At 38.4% G+C, this 25,222-nt stretch overlaps 2 protein-coding genes across 2 annotated transcripts in view; one reads left to right on the top strand and one right to left on the bottom strand.

The window, feature by feature from the left end:
- STK17A (serine/threonine kinase 17a) overlaps nt 1–10,262 on the top strand; it is a gene marked incomplete at both ends in the record, with an annotated part of 38,938 nt that extends 28,676 nt beyond the window's left edge. Inside the window, 4 exons of the mRNA XM_084230572.1 lie at nt 6,303–6,429; nt 9,263–9,311; nt 9,398–9,577; nt 9,938–10,262. Of these exons, the coding sequence (XP_084086698.1) occupies nt 6,303–6,429; nt 9,263–9,311; nt 9,398–9,577; nt 9,938–10,262 (681 nt within the window). The remainder of the gene's footprint in view (nt 1–6,302; nt 6,430–9,262; nt 9,312–9,397; nt 9,578–9,937) is intronic.
- Nucleotides 10,263–13,806: 3,544 nt separating this feature from the next.
- COA1 (cytochrome c oxidase assembly factor 1) lies at nt 13,807–23,580 on the bottom strand (the record flags this gene model as incomplete). The annotated part of the gene is made up of 4 exons (XM_084229174.1): nt 13,807–13,903; nt 14,757–14,833; nt 21,230–21,378; nt 23,496–23,580. 4 exons carry the CDS (start codon nt 23,578–23,580, stop codon nt 13,807–13,809), a joined length of 408 nt encoding a protein of 135 aa, XP_084085300.1.
- Between the last annotated feature and the right edge of the window lie 1,642 nt (nt 23,581–25,222).

The following is a 25,222-nucleotide window of genomic DNA, read 5'->3' as shown; positions in this document are numbered from 1 at the left end:
GAAGCAGAGAAATAAGTTTTTAGAAAAATCTCCCTACTGCCACTGAATATTTGAGGACTGTTTGTATGTTTCTTGTTTATTACACTGTCAGTACCTCTTCATTGACCTTGCTTTTTTCTTCGTATTACCTGGGAACCATTCATGCTCTTAAATGGAATTGTGTATTTTGACCACAACTTTATTTATCATGAACTGGATTCTCTAAAAAGGCAGTCTAGCATCTTTACTATTGGCACGTGTATTTCACTTACTAGAAGTGGATATGTTTCACCATTAGACACTGACAGACATTGTAGTTCTATAATTTTACTGTTTCCCAGGAAGTGCAAAATATAAAAAAAAAAAAGTGAGGAAAAATATTTAAGCTATGTTAGGGAACAAATGGTGTTAAGAACATTCACAGAATGTATATGTTTTAATAATCACAAATGAATTTTTAGATCTGGTAAAGATTTTCACTTGTCAGTGGGTTTTTTTGGGGGGCATTTTGTATGTGCTTGAAAGGGTAAAATATTTTTAGTGATGAATATATATCATAGAGTCTACCTCCTCATATAGTTTGCATAAATAATGACATTTATTGTGCCGTAATATTTCATTAATGTAATATAACTAAAATTACTTTGTGAAGTCTGGACACATAATTATAATATTTTTTTTGTCTTGTTATTTAATGAATAGCTAGAAGCTAATTACAAAATATGGTTTTATAATGAAGTTTATATTACCAAAACCTCTCAGTTATTTTATTTTTGAAAAGAGAAATTGATTTTAACACTGATCAATTGAGTATTCTGTTGGGTTTTTTTTTTTTTTTAAAGTAAATTTATTTATTTATTTATTTTTAAAGATTTATTTTTTATTTATAGAATAGCTTGGGTACAGGCCAGAGGTGCAGGAAGGTGAGAGTATTCACCAGAGACAGAGCAGGTAACAGAACAGGCAGACTGATGAAATATACTGCTGAGGGGAGCAGTGGGTGCAGCAGGAGTGGTCTGCCCCGCCATGTGGGACTCTCCATAGCCGGCCGGAAATTGACCCCACACTGCAGAGGCTGCAGAATGCTTCACAGCACTGTGCTCAACCCGCTGCGCCACCGGGGTGGCCCCTGCTTTTTTTTTTTTTTTAAGATTTATTTTTAATTATTTATTCAAGAACTGGAGTACAGGCCAGAGGTGCGGGAGGTTGAGAGTATTTACCAGAGACAGAGCAGGGAGCAGAACAGGCAGACTGACTGAAAACACTGCTGAGGGGAGCAGCGGGCAAGACAGGAGAGGTCTACCATGCCATCTGGGTATCTCCCCAGCTGGCCAGAATCGAACCCTTGCTGCAGAGCCTGCGGACAGCTTCACAGCGCTGCACTTGGCCTGCTGTGCCACTGGGGAGGCCCCAGTTGAATATTCTAAATCCCCTACTCCTACATCCCCATAGGTTAGTGCATTATCTGAGTATTTATAACAGCATGTCCAAGTGTGAAATATGCTAGATTTCAAAGACTGAGTATTTAAAATAAAATGTCTCAATAATTTTATGTATTAATTACCTTTTAAAAGGGATAATGTTTTAGTTATAAATTAAAATGTATATATAAAGGAATAACATTTTACTTTATAATATGGTAACTAGGAAATTTTAAATTATGTCACTTGTATCACTTTTCTATAGGATAACACTGCTTTAGAGGGTATCAAAAATATTTAAACCAAAATGTACTAAGATCACTTAGCTTTTCAATGTATTTGTCAACCTATCATAATCTATTTCTCCCACCCATTTCACTAAAAATTGCTTTCTCAAAGGTTCTTTATGACTTGTTTCTTTGTTGTATTTAGTGGCCTCTTGTTAGTGCTCATTTTTCCTAATGTACTGATGAGTGCCTTTTTTCCTACAGTATTATACCTGGCTTCTTAGCCCAATCTCAGACCACTGTTTCTGATCTCCTTCATAACTCTTGTTGCTTACTCTCAGTTGTAGTTAGTCACAATTCATCTTGACCCACTTCTCTTTTTGCCATGTACTTGTCCTCTCATTTACTTCCAGTTTTGGTCTTACCTATGTGCTATTGACTTCTAACACTTCATCCTCACCCTTATATTCTCTTGGGACTGAATTTCCAACTGTCTTTGGAGATCTGAGACTCTAACTTGAAATAATGCTCCTCTTTTACTGACCTGACTTTATCAGTCAGTGCCTGACAAAAGCATCTCATCATTCTTTTTCCTACATAGTTCTACAATGGGCTCTAGGTTTTGCCAATGTCAGAGTTCTTTTGACATTTTATCATTTCCTACTTCATCCTCCTGCCTTACTTTCTCAACTTTCATTTTTTTTTTTAGATTTATTTATGCATACAAGCGCTGGGGTACAGGCCAGAGATGCAGGGGGGTGAGAAGATTCACCAGAGACAGAGTGGGGAGCAGAACAGGCAGACTGACTGAAATACACTGCTGAGGGGAACAGTGAGCGAGTCAGGAGAGGTCTGTCTCGCCATGTGGCCGGGCCAGGGATCGAACTCGTGCTGCAGAGGCTGCATATTGCTTCATAGTACGGTGCTTAACCCCTTGTGCCACCAGGGAGGCCCTGATTATGAACTCTTTGATGTCGGGACTTGTTCATATATATAGTACCATCACTCCTGACACAAGATAAGCACCATTTATTTTTTTTTAAATAGTCACATTTCTTTCTTTCATTCACTCAGGAAATGTTAAATGTGTGCCTATTGTTTGCTGGCAGTGATTCTGGTGATATAATAGTTACCAGTACTATGGCTCCTGTTCTCAAGGAGCTGTAGATTCTTCTCATTCTGTTTTTGAATCTAGACATTGATAAATCTAGAAACATTTGCATAATAGAAAAGGGGAGGATCGATGACTCGGACTACATAAGACCTTTTTTTTTTTTTTTTAAGATTTATTTATTTATACAAGAGCTGGGTACAGTCAGAAGCGCGGGAGGGTGAGAGAATTCACCAGAGCCAGAGTGGGGAACAGAACAGGCAGAGTGATGAAGTACACTGCTGAGGGGAGCAGCGGGCGTGGTAGGAGAGGTCTGTCACGCCATGTGGGACCCTCGCTGGCAGCCGGGGATCGAACCAGCACTGCAGAGGCTGCAGGCAGCTTCTCAGCCCAGCGCTCAACCCTGCGCCACCAGGGGAGGCCCCAGACCCTTTTTAATTAGAGGGAACAGCTGTGTTTTAATTTCCTTATCATACTGCAGCCCTTCACGTTGTTAAAAAATTGTTATAATTGGCTCCACTGCAAAACTGGATCTTCTCACCAAGTTGAGTCTAGGCAAAGAACAGAAAAAAGGTATCCCGGGTGGTGGGAATACCATATATAAGAAAAGAACATGGCAACTATCAGAAACTGAAATTGCTCAGTGAGACTCCATTTCACTGAGCCAAGAGGAATAGGTAAATGATGAGTCTAGAGGGCTGGTCAGGAGCTTTACCTGTCAGATTTTGTATACTACATTAAGCATTTTGGGGGTTGTCTATATAAGAGCAATGGGAGACTGCTGTAGTGTGCAGGCAGGGGGATAACCGGTCATGTTCTTAACTGTACAAAAGACTCTCTGGTTGAAGTATGGGCAGAACAGCTCTGGAAAACCCATTAGAGGCTGTTTCAATGAAGCAAAAAAAAATGATAGCTTGAATTAGTGTTCTATAGGTAGAGCACAGAAATGCTTAAATATAGTATTTAAGATGAAATGAAGGAGGAATTGGGGTAAGTGGAGTAACAAAGATGATTCTTAGTGTTTTCTCCTATTCTCATGGGTGAGAGCAGTGTTTACTGACATGCCTGTCATTTATATAAGGAGTGATCTGATTGGATGGGGAAATATGAATCTGACTTGGGCATGTTGAATCTGAGATGCCTTTGAGACATCAAAAGGGAGAGATAAGATGCGCAGTTGGTTGATGAGGTCTGGAGCTTTAAGAAGAGTTCTGGAACAGAGATAAAAATTTGTGACTCATAGAAGTGATAATTAAGTCTTGAGTTCAGATAGATCATAGAAGGTGAGAGTGTGGAAGTGAGAAAAAGAGCCTCAGGATCAGGCTCTGAAAAACTCAGTATTTAACCAACCAGGTAAGAAACAAGAACCAACTAATAAAAGCAGCATCCGGAAAGTTAAGAGGAAAAACAGGACAATGATTTGTTCTGAAACGCAAAAGAAAAGAATGTGTAAACAGCAAGGAGGAATGGCAACAATGTCAAGTCCTACTCAGATGGGGATCCAGAAGAAAGTAAGGAAAAGTACCATTGGCTTTTAGTGATATGTTGAGTGAATTGAGAAGGCAGAAGTCAGATGGAATGGTTGAATATGATTGGAAGGAAAGGATTTGTGAACATTCCTCATATACCTCTAGAGAACCATAGTGTCATAGAGGAGACAAAATTAGTTAATGAAACAATCATGGATATATTTGCTAAGTATTAGATACTGTGAAGCAGCAGGTGACAGGCATTAAACCCTCCCTGGAAGGACAAGACAAGAGGTCAGAGAAGGCTTTGTAGAGACCCACCATGGTGGAGTGAATGATGAATATAAATTTGGCAGGCAGAGAAGGGAAGTAGGCTTTCTGACAAAGGCTCTATACCTGCAAAGGCTTGTGGAAGAGTGTCGTTCAGGTGTTCCAGCCTGTTTGGTTTGGAACACAGATTGCCTACAGAATGGTTACAGGAGATTAATCTGGAAAGGGAGGCAGGGGTTACATCATAAAACACTGTTGTTGCTATTGTGAGGTATGTACATTGTATTGGTACTGACATGTCTCAGTTTATCTTTTGACATAGTCTTAAAGGCAGAAGATGTGAGTGCATACCTTTTTATGAAGCAAACAACTATTCTTTCAGTTCTCTTATTTAAAAATTTCAAATGGATTTTGCATTATCTATCCATTATCTCTGCTTGACTAATGATGTGAAAGTATCTTAGGTTATTTTCAGTTGGGTAAAAATCACTCCAGGAATAAGCACCTTATCAAGTCTGTGCTTGGGTAGCTCTTGCCCATTGCTATATACACTCATCCCACCCTCCCCTGTCTGACTGTTGTGATGACTACCTCCATACAACCATAGGGAGACTATCACATTTTGGGGAGAGTATGGATTGAAGATGGGGAAAACTAGAGACTAGAGGGTAGCAGTATAGGTAAGAAACAATGAAAGCCCAAACTTTAAACAGTACGGGTATTGAGATTCAGGAAATAGACTTGGCATGATTGGTGATTTCACTAAATGTGGAAAATGGTGGGAAATGAAGGAGACAGAATACTTTATGCTGATTCCCCAGTGTTTGACTTGGGCATAGAGACTGGAAATGCGGAAGAGAGGAGTGATTTCAATGGGACTAAGGTAAAAAGCCTCCACAAAACGCATATACTGAATTGAAGGCCTTGCCCAGTATGGGGAGTTGAAGGTACGGTACATTTCAGCTAGATGAAAAGACTGGTTTTAATTGGACCTGTGAGTCTGGAGAGGATTTAGGATGGAAGTCATTAGCATATAAGTGGTGGAAGCAACATTTCATTTTAACATTATATAATTTTCAGGTGTGCATAATTGAAGCTTTGATAGTAGATGATAGTGCTCAAAATTAAAATGTAGAGTTATGAGAGAAGAAGGCCAACCAGCAAGAGCGCTTAGGTAATGCCAATATTTAAAAGAAGGATAGAAGAAGTTATCTTGATAAAATGGTGAAGATCTAGAGGGAAGATAAGATCCAAGAAAGAGTATAAGGAGGTTGATAGTGCCACATTATGCATGCCTGCAAATAGTGCCTGAAAGACATCCACTGACTGTGGCGAATCTTTGATTATTAAAGATAATGTGACCTTAGTGAGAAAAGATTGAGTAGACAAGGCAAAATTCAGAGTCAGCTGGATTGAGAAGTGATAGCATGTACACATCAACATGCTTTATTTATGCATACAAGAGCTGGGGGGTATAGGCCAGAGGTGAGGATTCACCAGAGACAGAGTGGGGAACAGAAACTGAGCTTTGAGGGAATAGAAGGGATGTGTGTTTTGTCTGGAAAGAGATAGAGTCATGGGGATATTTTTGTAAGTGACAGTTTTTAAGATAGGGAAAGGTATATATTTATGTGCCTGGGGGAACCCAGATAGGGAAAGAGATTATAACAGCCCTCCTGCCTTACTGTAAAAATACTTGTTTAATGACTTTATTGTTAAATTCCTCAGTCTTGATTTCACAGGTAAAATTTGTGTGTTTTCTGGGCTACCTGCTTTTTGATACTCAGTCATGGTTTTTATTAGTTTGAGGGGTATTCTTTTTTAGCCTCAGAATATTCTGCTGACAAGTGACTCTCCGCTGGGTGACGTCAAGATAGTTGATTTTGGTCTTTCAAGAATAATGAAGAACAATGAAGAACTCCGAGAAATTATGGGTACTCCTGAATATGTGGGTAAGTATTCATAACTATGGGGTGCTTTGTGTTGGGGATGGTCAAGCATCATCTTTGTTAGGGTTACCACATGAGATAATATTAATAGTGGAGTCCTAGGTTTTGCTATATTGAATTCTATCATCAGAGATCCTCCTTTGGTATTAAATTAAAAAATGTAAAACTCTGAAGAGATTTGATGGGAAATAAAGGAGAGAGAGTATCAAATTAGGGATCCCTTTCCAAAGGGTAAGAAAATTTGAAGGATTTCTTCTAAAAGAAATAAGCGAGGATTTTCTTAACAAAGGAAACTTTAAAGAACTTAAAGTTGGTAAAAATAGCAAGCCCTGCAAATTCATTGATGTGTGAGGCAGAAAGGACATCCAAGGTTGAGAACTTCTTGGAGAAAGTAAAAGGAGCTTAAACCCTGAAGGTTCAGGCAAGAGAGCAGCTGGAGTAATGGTCATTTTAGGTTTGGTAGAAAAAGAAAGAAACTGACTTTTTGACAGACTGAAATGGGGAATAAGAGGATAAGTAGTTTGAATGAAGTCTAAAAAAATGTTTTGACCTGAGATTACAACATGCACATTTAAAATTTCCAAGAGGAAGTTTTTCCTTATAATTACAAGACCTGGAGATAGCAACTCTGCAGACCAGGAAGTTAAGAAGCTGGGGTGCTGGGCCACAAGGTAAGGGCAGCAGTGTCAGTTTTCAGGGTGATAGCAGTCCTTGGGGAGGAGGGGAATGGCTTCCATATCTGACTATATAACAGCAGCTTAAAAGGAGAATAGGCCATGACCTGAGCCTGAAAGAAAGAATATTTGTCTGATGGTAGAGGTGTGAAGTAAGTAGACACTTTCCATCCTGGAGATCTGGGGCACAGGGAAAAGGGGAAAAGGCCAGGAATCTTTCAGTGATTCCTGGGAATATATGTAACAAGAGAAACAAGATTCCAGAGCACACAGAAAGCCAGGTCAGATAGGGTTGAGGAAAACAGCTATTTGGCAGTGATATCACAAAAAATAATTCAGATTTTTAAAATAATTTTTAAAGTGCTATGGTTTGGAATAGATCCTTAACTAATTTGGTAATAAAAGATAGCACAGGCAGAAATACAACTGCCACAACTATACTTTTGTTTTTGTTTTTTTTGGTGGAGAATACTTCATTTTCAATATGGTGAATGATATGCATCATGACCACTAAGTAAGTTTTAGGAATGTAGCATCACAGTGCTGTTTCAGGGAAAGCAGCAGCCCAAGTGTTTTATGCAGTTTTAAATGGGCATGATACCCAACTAGAAGAAATGTAGACTACAGAGTGAAGGGCTGTGAGCTGAGATACCAAAAATAATTTTTGCCCTGAGATTTTTTTAAGTGATTTTCGTTCTTTAGTAAATTTTTTTTTTTAACCAAGAGCTTCTATTCCCTCCAAGAAACAGACTTTGTTATAAAGAGTATAAACTCAATCCAAAAAAGTTTTTAAGTATCTATTACAGAAAAAATAAGGTATTTTTCTTTGTTGCCCTAATCTGCCTTTTAATTGAGTTTATGTTCTAATCCCCCTCTCTCTCTGGTGTGTCATCTTACATAAATGCAGGAAACCACTTGTGGGTGCATTATTCTTCTCAGTACTTGCTAGCTATGTGATCTTGGTCCTAAAATTTCTTTACACCTCACATTCCCGTCCGTAAAACTGGGCTATAATAGTACTGCCTCAAGGAGAGGCAACTTTATGTTTGCTTTGTCAAGTTCTTATGTCAGTGCTCAACATTTAACACTCAAAAAAAGTTAGCTGTTGTTACGTCCTACCCTTCCTTTACTTTTTCCCCTGCATTAATTCTCAACTCAACATACTGGGGTGGAGGGGCATATGGAATTGTTGATTACACAGGGATTGTTTAAATGTTTTGTTTTTTCCTAGATTTAGATCATTTTCATTTTCCCTTAATTTTTATGAATTTGTCAATCGTTTACATAACAATATAGTTTGGGAGGCACAACTTCAACTGCCATATATGTAAATGCTTCACTCACTCTCCACCAAGCCTCCAGTGCCAATGTCTTACCATTTTTCATTTTTTAATTTTAATGATCACAATTTTTTAATCCTCAATTGGATTTTTTTTAGTGGATTTAGTACATATTGCCTGTATTTTCATAACTATCCTTTTCCCTTTTTTTTAGTTGGCAATCTTGTTATCAGTATTTTTTTTTTCTTTTTAAGGAGAATTTCCATGAAGTTGCTCCTAAATCCTTGCATATTTTTAGAATGTCTTTTTTTCTTTTATGTGTGACAGTATTTTAGTGAAATCAGAGCATATAATTTTTTCTGAGCTCTGTAGATGTAACTTTGTTATCTTTATTTGTGATGCCTGTCAGTGGTGGATGCCCATTTTTTTACAGACTTATTGATGATTTTTTTGTTAGCTGCAACACAGAGAATAGATCAGAGGAGTGAAGGCCTGTAGGTCAGAGAGGAAAGAGCCATTGACTAGGTGGGGTGAATAGAAAGAGTCACGGAGGGTATTAAGAAAGATTTAGAACCAGTAATCTGTCAGATATGATTGCTTAATTAGAAAGTATGGGAAGAGAAAGATATCAACAATTGTTAGTTTTATATTGTAGTATATATGTTTGCAAATACTTTTCAAATGCTAGGACTCAACCATCAAGGATGAAGTCACAATCACAAATACCTAGTTAGACTTCATAGTAATTAATTTTATTTAAAATGTTTAATTATTTCATTCTAGCCCAGTCTTGCTATTATAGTACCTAATAGTTTCTGATATATTTAAAATATTAGGGGTGTTTTTTCACAAAACAATGTTTTCTTCTGTTTGTGATACTAGCTCCTGAAATTCTTAGTTATGATCCTATCAGCATGGCAACAGATATGTGGTAAGAATTATTTATGAAAAAATTGATCATTTGTTTCAAGAAATGAATCTGCTACTAATTTTGCTTACATTTTCATTTTGATTTAGGAGCATTGGAGTGTTAACATATGTCATGCTGACAGGAATATCGCCTTTCTTAGGCAATAATAAACAAGAAACCTTCTTAAACATCTCACAGATGAATTTAAGTTACTCTGAGGAAGAATTTGATGTTGTGTCTGAGTCAGCTATTGACTTCATCAAGAGACTTTTAGTTCAGAAACCTGAGTAAGTATTAGGTAAATTTTATCCTTGTTAATCTTTGATCTGTGTGGAATAAAAGCAGTTTAACCAAAATGAAGACATTAAACTAGATGAAACCTTTGGTTTCTTGTATCAGTTGAAAGAAAATCTGAACTGCAACTCGGGTTAACGGATATTTGGATACCTTAATATTTTCAACATTGTGGGGAACGGCATTTTAGCACAAATGCTGAAACTTCTAGTTTTTCTCAGGAATCAAAATAAGATTTTAGCCAATTCTTTATATTTTCCAAAATTCATACCGAAGTTATAATGCCTTATCTTCTAACTTACAATTGAAATTTTAATTTGACTTAAGTCTAAAAGGTGTACTTTGTTATGTAGAGATCGAGCCACAGCTGAAGAATGTCTAAAACATCCATGGTTGACACAGAGCAATATTCAAGATCCTTCTTTCAAGGTGAAAGTGGCATTAGAAGAAACAAATGCCCTCCAAGAAGGTGATTCAGTGTCTAAAACTAATTCAGATACCCGGAAAACAGAAACCGAGGGATCAATTGTAACAGAGGAGTTAATTGTTGTTACTTCATATACTTTAGGACAGTGCAGACAATCTGAAAAGGAGAAAATGGAGCAAAAGGCCATTTCCAAACGATTTAAATTTGAGGAACCTTTGCTACAAGAAATTCCAGGAGAATTTATCTACTGAATAGTAACTCCCTTTGGAACTTTCAGATATCTACATTAAAAACATTATTTATGAACTTCTAGTCAAATGGTACATGTACTGAAAGTGGATAACTAAGTATCACTTATATAAGCTAAAATAACCTTGTCTAACTTGTGGTCAGTAAAGTCAGATTATAAAATTGCTAGCCAGGAAGTTTAACAGCTGTAAAGGCTTCTGTTTCGTGTTATTGTTAAGAAAGGAGATGTTTGCACCTTTTTTCCCTACATCCTTATTCTCCAGAATGAGAATTTGTATGCAAATTAAAAATTGAAGTGAAAGTGCCAAACTTACTTTTTTGTTAATCTGTTTTGCATCTTTGGTATTTGTATCTATATCCGCATATATACGTTGGCATCTTAATTAAAATAGATGTTTTTACTTTGGACTTTCTGGGAGAGTAGAATTTTAATTTACATAGGTATCTTCCAAATTTTTGAGACTTAGAATAATGTCCACTATAGTTTAATAATGTATTATTTTTATATTACTGCTTTATATTGAATTGGTTTGCCTTCTGTTGTCTCTGTCCAATGCTTATAACCTATCAGTGAAAAACCCTGGCTAATTTTTTGGTTCTTTGGCATCACTAATAAGAGTAATGGTGGTTTCTCACCTCTGAAATTATTCTGATTTTCAAAGTTAAGGTTAAGTAATCTCATATTAAACCAGTGACAGTTCCTCAGGCTATTCCCTCATCACACCTCACTGGTCTTACTCTTTCACATGCCTACCACTTAATTTTAGTCATTTACTAGTGTCATTGTGACCTGATCAACATGATCGTTTTGGTCAGTGAAAAGACGCTATTGTATTTGTTAATAAAATACTCCGGAGCAAGGGAAGAGTTGTGAAGTGTATTCATGGTGGGACCGAGCCTCTACCTCTGTTGAATTTCTTACTAGCCCTCCTGCTATGCTATAAAAAGTTATAAAACATGAAAGTACTTATAAATCTTTACTTTGTTCATAAAAATTTTGACATTTATATTCTGTCATTAGGGAAGTACCCTTGCCCCAAAAAAGATTTAAGACTATTCTCAGGGGCCTCCCTGGTAGTGCAAGGGGTTATGCACAACACTGTGATGCTTGTGAAGCTATCTGCAAGCTCTGCAGCACAAGTTTGGTCCCTGGCCACGGGGTTAACCCACATGGCACAGCAGACCTCTCCTGTCTTGCCTGCTACTCCCCTCAGCAGTGTATTTCAGCCAGTCTGCCTGTTCTGTTCCCTGCTCTGTCTCTGGTGAATGCTCCCACCCCCCACCCCAGCACCTCTGGTCTGTACCTCAGTTCTTGCATGCATAAATAAATCTCTAAAAAATAAAAAAAGACTATTTTCAATAAAATGTAATCTGTTTGGGATTGAAGACTTCAACTGTATTTAGATCCCACAGTGAACAGTAAATGCCTATTAAAAAAATGGAAAAGTGGGCCTCCCCTGGTGGCGCAGCAGTTGTGCGCTGGGCTGCGAGGCTGCCCGCAGTCTCTGCAGCGCCCGTTCCTTCCCCGGCAGCCGGCGAGGGTCCCACCAAAAAAAAAAAAAAAAGTAAAAGTATATGCTGCATAACTTAAGGCAACTAAAGATCATGCAAAAAAAGTCTAAGAATCCTTGTTTGTATTTTTATTGGCTTATATACCTGGGATACATCTGTGTACTGTGCACATATGCTGTGCCCTTGCATGTGCTCTGCACTATGAAAACTCAGACTTGTCCCATAGCTATCACATAACTCTCTGTTTTTAGAATGATTTCTCTAATAATGTTGTGTCAAAATCATGACAATGACAGCACATACCCACATGTTTTAAAGTGCACTGCACTATGCTAGACAGTCACACACACACACACACAGAGTCTGTAATGAAACCTAGTCCTGTTCTGTCGTTCAAGACCCCTGATTACAGCATCAGATGAAATTGATTAGATAGTTCAAACTCTCAAGCTCACTGTTTTCATACTAAATTGATGTTATTTATACAGTTTCTTGGAAATTAACCTTTCTAAACAAATTCTAGAAAGAGGAAGAGGATATTTGCCACAATGGCACTGTATCAATTCCACAGTAGAAATAACCTTAATGATTACAGGCTTTGTACTCTACCAGCATGTTTAAGGATAATTTTTTTTGAAAGTCTTCTCTCCAGTGCATGTTAATAATGTAGGAAAGAGCCACAAATGTCCTTTACCATAAAGAATACTGGAAGGGTTAAACTGACCTTTGCAAAGCAAAGATACCAGATTTCCAGTGTTCGTTGTTCACAGGAAAGGAGGATCATTGGTTTCATAAAGCTGTTTCCTTATAAGACTGATAAAACCTAAAGATGTGATTCTCTAATTAGTGGTTAAGATGTTTGGAAAGCAGAAAGATCATGACCTATTAGCTTTAAACTAACTTTCCTGTGTCAGTTTTACATGTTTATGGACACATAATTTCTTCAGTCTTCCAAAATGTTTTTTATTAAAGAAATTACCTTGCAGAGAATTGGGCAGACAATTGGTGAAGAAAACAGATGTGAAAATAAAAACATGAAAAATGATTGAAAATACTTGAGCTATTTAACATGAATTCAGGGTAGAGTGAACAAAAGTGCCTATTTTTTCTCAGCGTTCTCTTTAACAATTAATGACGTTCAGTGCTAATAAGTATAGTGGCAGGAAGACACAGGACAGTGTGTAGGATCTCTATGATCTGAGCAGACGGGTGAAGTACGAGTCCTGGAGCCCTCAGTGGCTTTTTCATGCTCTTACTGAGTTGGCCAGGTACATGGCAGAGGTATGGAGTGGACGGGAAGCGAGTTTTCACTCTTCCTGGGCTCTCTGGCATTCTCTCATGGCCTCTTCTGGTGGTCTGTTTTCACACCACCGCCCTTAGAAGCCCCATCTCAGCCCAGGTGAACCCACCTACGTATGCCCACACCTTACTCCAGATGCCCACCATCAGACATGCATTCAGGACCACAGTGATCCATCATCAATCCTAACAGCGGGAGGGCGGAAAAGCCTGATACTTTACTTACCCTACAGTAAGTCTCCTTAAACATGGAGATGATCATATGATTCATTGCCATTTAGATTTATTATTAAAAATAATTTAAGAAAAAAGTTTAGCATAATTTATTAGGAAGTACAAAGACATCTGCATGATGCTTATGGTTCAAACTTGATTTAACATTTTACAATTATAAAGGAAAAGAAAAAAAATGGAGATGAAAACTAAGTGGAAACAGGAAAAGAAAAGAGACATAGGAGCCATCAAAATTCAACAAACATTAATGCTGATTCCTTTTATTCTGTGCTTTGACTTTACACAGAGAACTTTAAATAAATTCTTTTAAAGTTGAAAAATTTCTGATTAAATTTGACAGCCTACAAATAGCTATGATCAAATTCGAACTATAACAAAGTTACCTCAGGCCAGCATATGCAATCATCCCCCTCAGTGGTTAGAAAATTGGTCCATGAGGGTTACAGTGGTTGTGTAGGAAGGCCATATTTGGAGAAAGTTGGATCATTTTGATCACCTCCACTACTTTTTCACTTCATCAACATTCTCTCCACTGAGTTTGAACACGGGAATCTGCTGACCATCCTTGAGCTGTAAGACAACCTCCTCAAGGTGCCACCTGATGGAAACCAAAAGCATTGTCTTTTAATTAGTGGAACACTGAGAAAAAGACATGGTCAGAAAGGAAAAATGAAACAATTGTTTGTCTTAACACCTAATTATGAGCTCTCGTTATTTAACCACTATCACCATGAAGGCAAGTTTAATAATGAATGACTGGGCAAAAGGAAGGGACATCTGGAAAAAGGAGGAACAGCTTATTCCCATTTCCAAATTCACTGGAATGCGTATTTGCTGGACTACTGCCAGCTCCTTCACTAACCCTAGGCTCAGTGGTCAATGAGCTCATTGGGGTGTTGGGGTTTGAGGTGGACGGTGGTGTAGGACTCAGACTGGAGAACTGGGCGGCCTGAGGGCAGCCTGTGTCTTGTGTCCTAGTGAATTAAAACACATCCTGACTAAATAGCAAACATTTCTGGAAGGCTTCCTGTGGGGAAAAAGAGTGAATGTAGCTACTGGCAACCAGACAAGAAAAGCCCATTGATGGGCTAATATAGAACAGGAACTGGACTTTAATTCATTTGTAAGGTAGGAGGCAGTAAACTTAAAAGTTGTAATATAACATCAAATTATCATTGACCTTGACCACTTTTAACTGAGAAGTTTTTCAAATTAAGAACAATTCAGTAAAACAAAACAATTCAGTAGATCTGTATTGGATAAAATGTCTGATTTGAATTAAGAGTTAAAGACTGTCTTGCTGCCAAGACCATAAAACTTTAAAGCTTCAAGATTTGAGAAAATAATTATTATGACCACTATCACGTAACTACAAATAAAAATGGGAATTAGGATTGTTTCTGTCTGAATGTTCTCCTGTCCCTCCATTCCCACCCATTTACGTATAATACCTTTTAAAGGGAGCATCTCGGGATGATGTGACATAGAGATGGCCCTCTGACTTGGATCCAGAGACAGGAATCTTCAACTGAAGGTGTAAAATGAGAGATTAGGGCCTTCCTGGTAGCGCAGGGGGTTAAGCACTGCACTATGAAGCAATCCGCAGCCTGTGAGGCAAGAGTTTGATCCCCGGCTGGCCAGGGAGCAACCCACAGGTGAAGCAGACCTCTCCTCTTCGCCCACTGCTCCCCTCAGCAGTATATTTCAGTCAGTCTGTTACCCACTCTGTCTCTGGTGAATTCTCTTACCCCCTACATCTCAGGCCTGTACCCCAGCTCTTATATGCATAAATAAATCAATCTAAAAAAATAAATAAAATTTAAAAAATAAATAAAATGAGAGATTAATAACATGTATTATTGTCCTCTCAGGAGAGGACAAAATGTTTTCAAAAGCTAACCCTATAAAATTCAGTGATTACCACAGACTCTGGTTGTTTTCTAACTCAAACCCAGCTTGAAAAGTTACCTGATTTTCCATCTGGCTCTCTCCAAATATCCTACCCTTTTTTGTATGATTTGGTGAGGTCAACACAGCCCTCATATTTGGCAAGGAGACCTCATGTGCCAAACTCAATGCTCTGTGTATATGCAATGACTATTCAAAAATCCACTGTTAAAAAATAACAAACTACTGACATTTGTAACAAATGAATATCAAAAACATGCTGAGTCAGAGTCACTTCCTAGTATTAAGTGCATGGTTCCATGATATAGATTAGGCTAAGGTATACAGGAGAAAATTATCAAAAATGTGATTGCTTCCAGTGGGGCTGAGGAATGTGAGATGGGACCAAAGGGTAAGAACATGGGGGATCTCTGGGGTAATGGAAACAGTCTATTTTTAGAGATAGGTTACACAGGTGTATGCGTTTGATAAATTCATCAAATAGTACATGTTGATTTGTGCCTTTCATGGAATGTAAATGTTCCCTTGGGGGGAAGAAAAAAGCAAATATCAAATGCTCTGATGTAAATGATTAGGAGACAGAGTAAATAGTTTAACTGCTTTCAGACCCTAAGAACATAAAGGAGAGGAAAAAAAAATAAACTTTTTTGCTGAGACTCAGTTTTATAAGCACAGCAAATCCCACAGGCTTATTGAATAATCTTGAGTTGAGAGTCAAGACCGATTGGGCTGGGGAAATACAAATGGAGGGCAGCTATCCAGGGCGAGGTGTTCATTAACAGAAATATAAAATTCCAGTTATCTGAAGAAAAGCTTCTTCAGATTCATCACGGATGAACTGTTCTTAACAACTTTAGCAAAGTTCACATTTCTTTGTCCCTAACCCACTACTTAGCCTTGATTTCTAAAACCTATGAAACCAGTTTCTGTTGCTTAAACAGTAAGATAGATTTCAGTTTGTCTTTTACATCCTTTCCAAACAATTTGCAGTAAAGCTGATTTCTCAAAAACCTGTGTCATTATCTGTTCTATGCATATTAAGTAGCAAACACTATTGCTCAGATTAAAGGTGAATTGTGGGCCTCCCCGGTGGCGCAGCGGTTGAGCGCTGGTTTAAGAAGCTGCCTGCGGCCTCTGCGGCGCCGGTTTGATCCCCGGCTGCTCCCCGGCCACCTGAGGAGGGTCCCACATGGCGCGCAGACCTCTCCTGCCGCCCGCTGCTCCCCTCAGCAGTGTGCTCCCCTCAGCAGTGTACTTCGGTCCTTCTGCCTGCTCTGCTCCCCGCTCTGGCTCTGGTGAATTCTCTCACCCTCCCGCGCTTCTGACTGTACCCAGTGCATGTGTAAACAGAACAAACAAACAAAATAAATAAATAAACATGCCTCTATAAAAAAAAAAAAAAAGTGAATTGTATAGGAGGGACTGGTGGCGCAAGGGGTTAAGCATGTCCTTATAACAAGGACATCAGCCATCCCACCAGCTATAGTCAACAGATCACCAACTTGCAGTTAGGAGATGACAGAGGTCTCACCAACTGCTCCTATTGTGCTTACAGCATGAACCACCAGCCTGCTGCTCACCAAGATGGATGCTCAGAAAGGGTCCACCTACTGTACTCACCTACAAGTAAACACCCATTTAGTGGGAGAAAGAGACCCAGGCCCAATAGAAGCTCTACCAATAGCAGAGCAAAACCAAAAGCAAAGGAGAGAAAAGGGGCCTCCCTGGTGGCACAGCGGGTTGAGTGCAGCGCTGTGAAGCTGTCTCAGCCTCTGCAGCATGGGTTTGATTCCCAGCTGGCCAGGGAAATACCCGCATGGCGTGGCAGACCTCTTGGGTCTCACCCTCTGCTCTGCCTGTTGTACTTCCCGCTCTGTCTGTGGTGAATCCTCTTACCCTCCTGTGCCTCTAGCCTGTACCTCAGCTCTTGTATAAATAAATCTTTAAAAAAAAAAGGGGGGGGAGAAAGAAAAATACAAAAGGTCAAGCAAGTCACTATGAGAACAATACACCACAGAAAGAAAATCAGTCTCCAGGACTTGGAAGAATTTTTCTTCCAATCAGTCTCTCACACTGACTTGGAAGAATTTTTCCTGTCATGTGAAGAATTCAAAAGTGCTATAATTAAGAAAGTCAATTTGAACAAGACAAAACTCAGAAAAACATGTCAGAGATGTATGTGAAGAAAATGAAAGAAAATAATTCTATGGGGAACATACAAATGAATAGAAGATTGAGTTTGAAACTGTATTTTAAAAAAATAAACTGCAAGATGTAAAAAGATCATTGGAGGAGGTAAAATATGGGAAAAACCAGGGAAATAGAAATTGATATGGAAGAACAAATAAGTAATCTCACAATGCAGATAAAAAAAAAAGAGAGAAAGGGACACAAAGGAAAAGAATTGGGAAAAGCTTTGTGAATTATCTAACACCATGGGGCAAAGAAATATGACTCGTGGGTATCATAGAAGGAGAAGAGAGATAAAAGGAAGCTGAAAAGCTAAACTAGGGAATAATTAAAACACCTCCAACCCTTAAAAAAGAAATGCAAATAGACATACAGAAAGTTAAAAGGATGCCAGACTCCCTTAATGGAAGGAAATCTATAGCAAAGCACACAGTAGGATAAGAAAGAGATAATACACAACACAGATTAGGCTAACATCAGACTTCTCTGTAGAAACACAATGGGCAAGAGGAGAATGGAATGAAACATTAAAAAAAATCCAAAACAGAAAATGCCAGCCAATAATATATTCTGCAAAGCTCTCCTTCTTTTATGAGAGGAAAATAAGGACCTTCTTAAACAAATAAAATCTTCAGGAATTTGCTATTACTAAACCCCACTTCAAGAAAAGTTACAAAGTGCCTTAGGATCTAGACCAAGAGAATAATGAACACAAAGACTGATTAAGGAATTAAATAGATCCACAAAACAATAAGCAAAATGGCAGTAACAGACTCTAAACCTCAATGTACTAAACTCACCAATAAGAAGACACAAAGTAGCATGTTGGATTAGAATCCAGGAAGCACATCTAATTTCCAAAGAGAAAAACAGATTGAAAGTAAAGTGTTTGAAAACAATTTTACAAACAAATGGCACCCAAAAGAAAGGGAAATGCATACTTTTACCAGATAAAATAGACTCAGATAAAAAAGGTGACAGGACACATGGATGGACATTATATAACCACCTAAAGGGACAATACACAAAGACATAACATACATCAATACATCCTCACCGAAAGAGGGGACACCAAACTCCATTATACAATTACTATCAAATCTGAAAACAGGTAACAGAAAATACATATGTGGTAGGAGACTTCAACAGCCCATTCTCACCAATAGACAGATCAAGACAGAAAATAAACTAGTACACAATAGCCATAAACAAAGATGTAGACTACACGGAGCTACCCGACATTTATAAAACAGCCCCTGAAACTGAAAACATCATTAAAATGTTCTCCTCACTCAAAGCAACATAGAGATTCAGTGCAATTCCTATCAATGTTTCAACTGAATTTTTCAAAGAAATAGAGCAAATATTTCTGAAATTTATATGGAACCATAAAATTCCACGAATAGCCACAGCAATCTTGACAGAAAAAAAGGGGAGAGTGGAGTAATCCACTCCCAGACTTTAAACTATGCTATAACACTATCGTAATCAAAGCAACATGGTACTGGAATAAAAACAGAGACCAAGGGAATAGAATTGTGAACTCAGAAACAAACTCACATTTATTTGGAACATTAAACCTACAACAAAGGAGCCAAAAGTACAAAATGAGAAAAGACAACTCTTCAACAAACAGTGCTGGGAAAACTGGCCAGTCACACACATAGAAATGAAACTAGTCATACCACACACCAAAACTAACAATGGATTAAAAATTTGTATGTAAGTACAGAAACCATAAAATACATGGAAGAAAACATAGGCAAAACACTCCACAATACTGACTTCGACTTCAGGGATGTCTTTGGGTATTAGACTCCAAAAGCAAGGAAAACAAAAGCAAAAATAAACAAATGGGACTGTATCAAACTAAAAAAAAGCTTCCGTATAGTGACAGAAGCTATCATTAAAAGGAAAAGACTTTTTTCAAATGGGAGAACACAACATCTGCATAACATACATCTGAGAAGGGACTAATATCCAGAATCTACACAGAATTCATGCAAGAAAAAGAAAACAACCCTATCAAAAAATGGGCAGAAAATCTAAATAGCTACTTCTCCAAAGAGGACATACAAATGGCTAACAGGCACATGAAAAATGGCTCATCATCATGGAAATACAATTAAAAACTCCAATAAGATGTCACCTCTTGTGAGAATGGCCTAAACAAAAACTAAGTAAAAAAAATAGAACAAACAAAAAAACAGAAAAAACAAATGTTGTGAGGGTGTGCAGAAAAAGGAACCCTCATACATTGTTGGTGGGAATACAGAATGGCGTAGTCCCTATGGAAAACACTATGGAGGTCTCTCAAAATATGAAAAATAGAACAGCTATATGTCAGCAATTTCAGTACTTGGTATCTACTTGCAGAATGTAAAAACACTGATTTGAAGGGATATATGCCCTCCTATATTTATGGCAGCATTATTTACTATTGCCAAGTTAAAGAATCAACCTAAGTTTCCAATGAGGGAGGAGTGAATTAAGAAGATGCATTATATACACACAATAGAATACTACTTGGCTATAAAAAACAAAAAGGATTATGCTAAGTGAAATAAGTCAAAAAGAGAAAGAAATACTAGATGATTTCATTCATTTGTAATATAGAGAAGCCAAAAAATAGGAAGCGGACAAAACTAAACCAAAACAAACCCTACAGAAATGAATGCAGAATTGAAGCCATTGGAGGGGAAGGGAGAGTTTAAAGGAGGAAGGTGCCCAATGGTGTATGGTAAATGACTAAGGGTACTTTGGTATTGGGTGTGTTGAGTTATATCAAGCGAGGTGTAAGCCTTTTTCCTTAAATCACATATAGTGTTGTATACCACTGGTCCCTACATAAAAATAAATAAACCATAAAATAATGCCAGGTGAAAAATTTTAATTGGCTATTTATGCATATATTGCTTTGGTAGGGGGAAAAAAAACACCTTTAATACGATTCCTAATCTCATTTTCAAAATCTTTGGGTCTTCTGTCACTCACACAATCAAGTGCACACAATTCACCTGATGGTGTAGCCACCCTGTAGTTACCCCTCCCTACCTAAGTACACCCTCTCTGTTGTCTGGGTCACTGCTGAGGTCAGACTAGCAAGGAACACAGTCACATGCCTAATGAGCATGCTGCTCCTTAGTCTGGAATTCATTCTTTACAGCCACTCTTCTGGGCATCTACCACCACATCTGCATCATTGTCTTACTATGGAGATTTAAACTATTATATAAACTCCCTTCAAAGCCCTCTGTATTCTGTATTCCCCACACAGTTTGGAATTATTCCTCTAGCTTGGCATATACTCAAAACATATTTGTTAAATGGAAGAATGAATATATTTCTATATTCAGGTGAGTTTTATCAGCTGAAGTATTGAAAAGATAAGAGTTTAAAAAATTAACTGGAATTCAATGGAAGCAATGTAAATAAAAAGCATTAAAACTAAGGTTAAAGAGTTGTTAAGATTTAAATGAGCTGATGAGTTGTGTAGATATACTGGAAGTTCATTGCTGAAATGGTGACAAACTACCACTGGTCATTCTCTACAATCGTCAGTTCAATATGGTGATCCGAGGACAAACAGTGCATTCTTAGCCACATCAATTTCACAGAAAGGAAGAAAAGTACATGAAAATAAATGACTCCATAATGCTGTTCTAAAAAGTGCTAAGAATACTCAGAAGCACTTTTACCCAGGATTTAGAATTTCCACATCCCAAATCCTTATTCTAACTACCTCCACAACTCTTTCTGGATTATGGCAGCCCCTTTCTCTGCTTAGTAAGCCCCAAGCCTGCAGTTTGCAGGTACAGGATTTTACCTGGGCATCAGCAATGTCCACAAAGTTGTACTTGTCAGTGAGTTGGAGATAGTGTACATTGAGCGGAGTGCCCAGGGCTTCCAGTGCTGACGGGTGGCTATGCAGCTGCTCTAATGCCAACTGGTAATAGGAAGCCCTAGAAAAAGTTTCTAAGGGGGAAAGACAGTTGTTACAAATTTTTCTTTATTGAACTTGGTCAGGTAGACTCTCTGCAGAAAGTTAAATGATACAATTCATGTATAGCATGGGAACAGAAACAAATGTGAAATTGATAGATGGAGGAATAATTAGGGACCATCTACTTGAAATTTTTAATTTTATAGATTCCCAAATAAAAATATAGAAAGTATCTGTGGGGATATCACAGATGACATTTGGCAAAGTACTTGATTTATCTGTATCCCAATTTTTTTTTATTTCTTATTTCTTTACTGCATCCATTTCTTTATTTGTTCATTAGCAGGATCTAATCAAATCTTTTCTAATGTTCCTTTTGATTCTAAAGCCCTATGATTTCATGACTTCAAAACTAGTGTAAGAAGCTATGACCCTTGACTCCTACACACTGCTCCTTCCATTAAAATGAAGGTATTGATAAATCATCATAAAAGACACTACAACATCATCAAAAACAAAAACTTCAGGTCAATAAATAGGACATGAAAATGCTCACTTGTCAAGTTTAGAGAATTGAGTCAACATTTCATGTAAATAACGTTTATTAACTGTTCTCAATCTCAGCTACCTATCTTGGGTAGGTAAGACCACTGGGAGCCCCAGGAAGTACATCTATGAAGGTATAGAGTGTGACACATAGAGGAATACAAATATAGGCTTCCCAAATTGGGCTTTGGTTAGGCTTAGGCAACAAGAAAGGACTTCCCTCCTGAAGGCCTGATCACAGTAATGGAAGGAAAAAGTCACTTGAGCCTGCAGAAGTCAGGATAGCACTGGTGCTGCTACCCAGGAACTGGGCTACAAGCTATGTTACAGGCTTGAACAAAGTACCAGTTATGACAGGAAAAAGAGGAGCAGATGCTGAGTCCAAAGGCTAATCTTTATTGAGTGATTTCTGTGGCTAAACAATGTATTCACTATTTCACATCTTATAATACTCAGTCTCTCATATGTGTGAGACTGATTTAATCCTTAAAACAATCTAGGCATAGGCATTAATATCAGTCCTCATCACACAAATAAGGTAACTGAGATTCAGGAAGGTCAAGGACTCACCCACCAGGTCACACAGTTCCTCAAGAACTGGAGTTGAGATTCAACCCAGCTGGCTACAGAGCCCAGGTCTCACCCTCCCAAAGCTGGATGTCTCTATTGTTGATGCCAGGCCTTAAAAGGGGTGAAAACTGTCAGACCCTTGACCCAGAAAGTATACCCAGTCCTGCCCATACTTTGAGCAGAAAAGGAAATAAAGCTGAGGTACTTCAGTCTCAATTATTTCTGGGAATGCTCCTCTTGGGCCACCTCTAGATTCAGGGATCTTCAGGCCAACTCTGGAGGATGTGGGGAAGAATAGCTAGTGAGGACACTGTGCTCTGTTTGCCTCTGTGCTGAGAATTCCAATGTCCCCAGGAAATGAAAATACAGCAGTGTCAGGGTAAGGAGCCAAGCTGGGCTGGCATAAAGGGGCTTCAAAGAAAGTCAATCTAGTCAATTAGATCAACAGATAAATAAACAAACTGCTGCTGCAATCAATGTCTTGGTAGCTTATAATAGAGTATAAGCTAGCTTTACAAATTCAAATTTGTGTTCTGTAGGGATGTAAACAGCAGCTGACTGAATTATGCATCTTGTACTCTTTTCATTTTCTGCTCTTGCCAAAGAATCTTGCTTAATGTCACCTCCTTCATTAAATTAACAGCAGAAAATGGCAAGACGAACAAGCTGAGGACACTTGAGAAATGACCAGTTTTCTGCACCTATGAACCATGATAGCCCCTTTTCTCTGTTCTTCATATAATCATAGAAAGCTTGACAAATCTCCAGTGTACATATACTGGACTAAAAGTCCACCTTCTTTTTTCCCAAGGCTGCTCATGTAAATGAATCCTGTTCCTTGTGGCTCTTGGAAAAACGGATTACATAACGAGGAGGAAGTTATAGTCAACAAAAATGTGTACTGTCTTCTAAAAATAGCTGTCTCTTCCTTTATTTAATCTGACAAAATCATCTAACGTATTTCCTTTGATGAAGGAATGTGAGAACAAGGACAGAGAGGCCATGCCTCCAAAGGTTCATTGGCATTACTTACTTTGTATGAGGTAATACACAAGGGTACAGCCCCCAGCAGTCATTACACCAGTCAAAAAGAAGAGTTTTCTCAGAGACACTGGCATCCTGCTTCCTAGAGACTTAAAAACAAAAGATGAAATTTACTGTTAGACTCAGGTTTGTGCCAAGGGCCTTTGCCTGGGACTGAGCCCCAAAAGGTAAGAAAAGCTAAGGAGAAGGTCAGTAAGGAGGTCACTTTTCATCCTTTGCTCTTTCAGAATGTCAGGGTTGGTTTAGAACCAAAGTAAAACTGATCTCCCTCGGGTGGCCCATATCCAGGACCCAGGCCATAGGGGTGATGCCTGAACACAAAGCAAGCATTCAGCCCTCCTCTCCTGATGAACAGAAACCAGCCTGTGTGCCAAGTCCAGCAAGGTCAGAAAACACAACCATTTTGTCTCAGGTCAGCTGGTAAACAGGAAGCTTAGCCTTTTGTGGCAATTGCTGGTCTTGCAAGGCTACAAATGGATTGGAGCAGTCACTAGTTGCTTTATTTCATATTTAAAAAATGTCTCACCTCCTGAATGAGGAAAATCTGGTCATGACTTTCAGGCTGAAGGATTGGCTAGAGAGGAACCAGCTCAGCAAACTCAGCAAACCATACTCACCCTTCCTGCACCACCTGTCCCAGGAAGGCCCAGGTCGGGCAAAGGCCTTGACGGAGCCAATTATCCTCCTTTCTGGTGACCTTTTAACCAACTACTCACAACACTCAGTCTGGACCTTTCTGGAAAGCTGCAAGGTACTGAGCCATGAAACAGAGTAGGACACTGGCTTAGATCAGGGGTCACAATTCAAATGCCCAAAGGCCAGACCAGTCTCATAAATAACAGCACAGGCTGCAAAGTGAGGAATACACAGTCCAGCCAAGAGGTAGCTTCAACATAGCTCCAGCTAAATAGTGTTATATAGGCCAACTCTGGGTGGATCTCCTAATTTAAGAGGTCTTTATGTAAATTGTCCTAATTTTAAATGTTAACAACCAAATTAAAAAAGAAAAAAAATCTAACAAAACACAAAATTTGCATCAGATACTTTTCTATGAGCTTCCAGTTTACTTTTTGTTTCAAGAGATCTTCTCCCTCGGTGATTTTCAGGTAAATTTGCTCATCTCTCCAAAAAGAAATGATTTGGGGCAAAGAAGGAAATTTCTGGCTTAGATAAAGGAAAAGATGACCCTAGAGTTTATGTTCTAGTTTGAAAATTTAACCTTAGACTGTATGTGCTTCTTCAGAAAACATAGCCTTTGATGTGAATGAAAATGATCTAAGGCACTGCAGATCGGAAGAACTAGATATAATGCTAGTTCCTCCACAGGCTGAACCCATGAGTCAAGGTAAACACATTCTCACCATCTGTACCTCTGCCAGCTATGATATGGCAAGTAATAACAACTGTCTATCATTCTGAAACCTGAAAGTAAATGAATACATTAACATGTCTGTGGGTGAAAGTTCCTCCTGTGGATATTCTTTCTGGAAACTGATAATTGGTTAGGGCTAATGTGAACCAATTCTAAACTGAGATAACATCAAATTAGGAAGGGTGAAGTCTGATGATTGCTTATATATTGTTTTGTTCAAATAGAAAAATTAGGCTGAAATCCCAATTGTACTGTCACTACTGCTTTAAGAATGTTTATCAAGGGTCACTGTAAAGTCAGTTACAGGAATGTGAACTGGGAAAAACCATTTTGTTTCATAATGA

Source organism: Talpa europaea (assembly GCF_964194135.1).
Source record: "Talpa europaea genome assembly, chromosome: 3".
NCBI lineage: Eukaryota > Metazoa > Chordata > Mammalia > Eulipotyphla > Talpidae > Talpa > Talpa europaea.
This window is presented reverse-complemented; position numbering and strand designations above follow the sequence as displayed.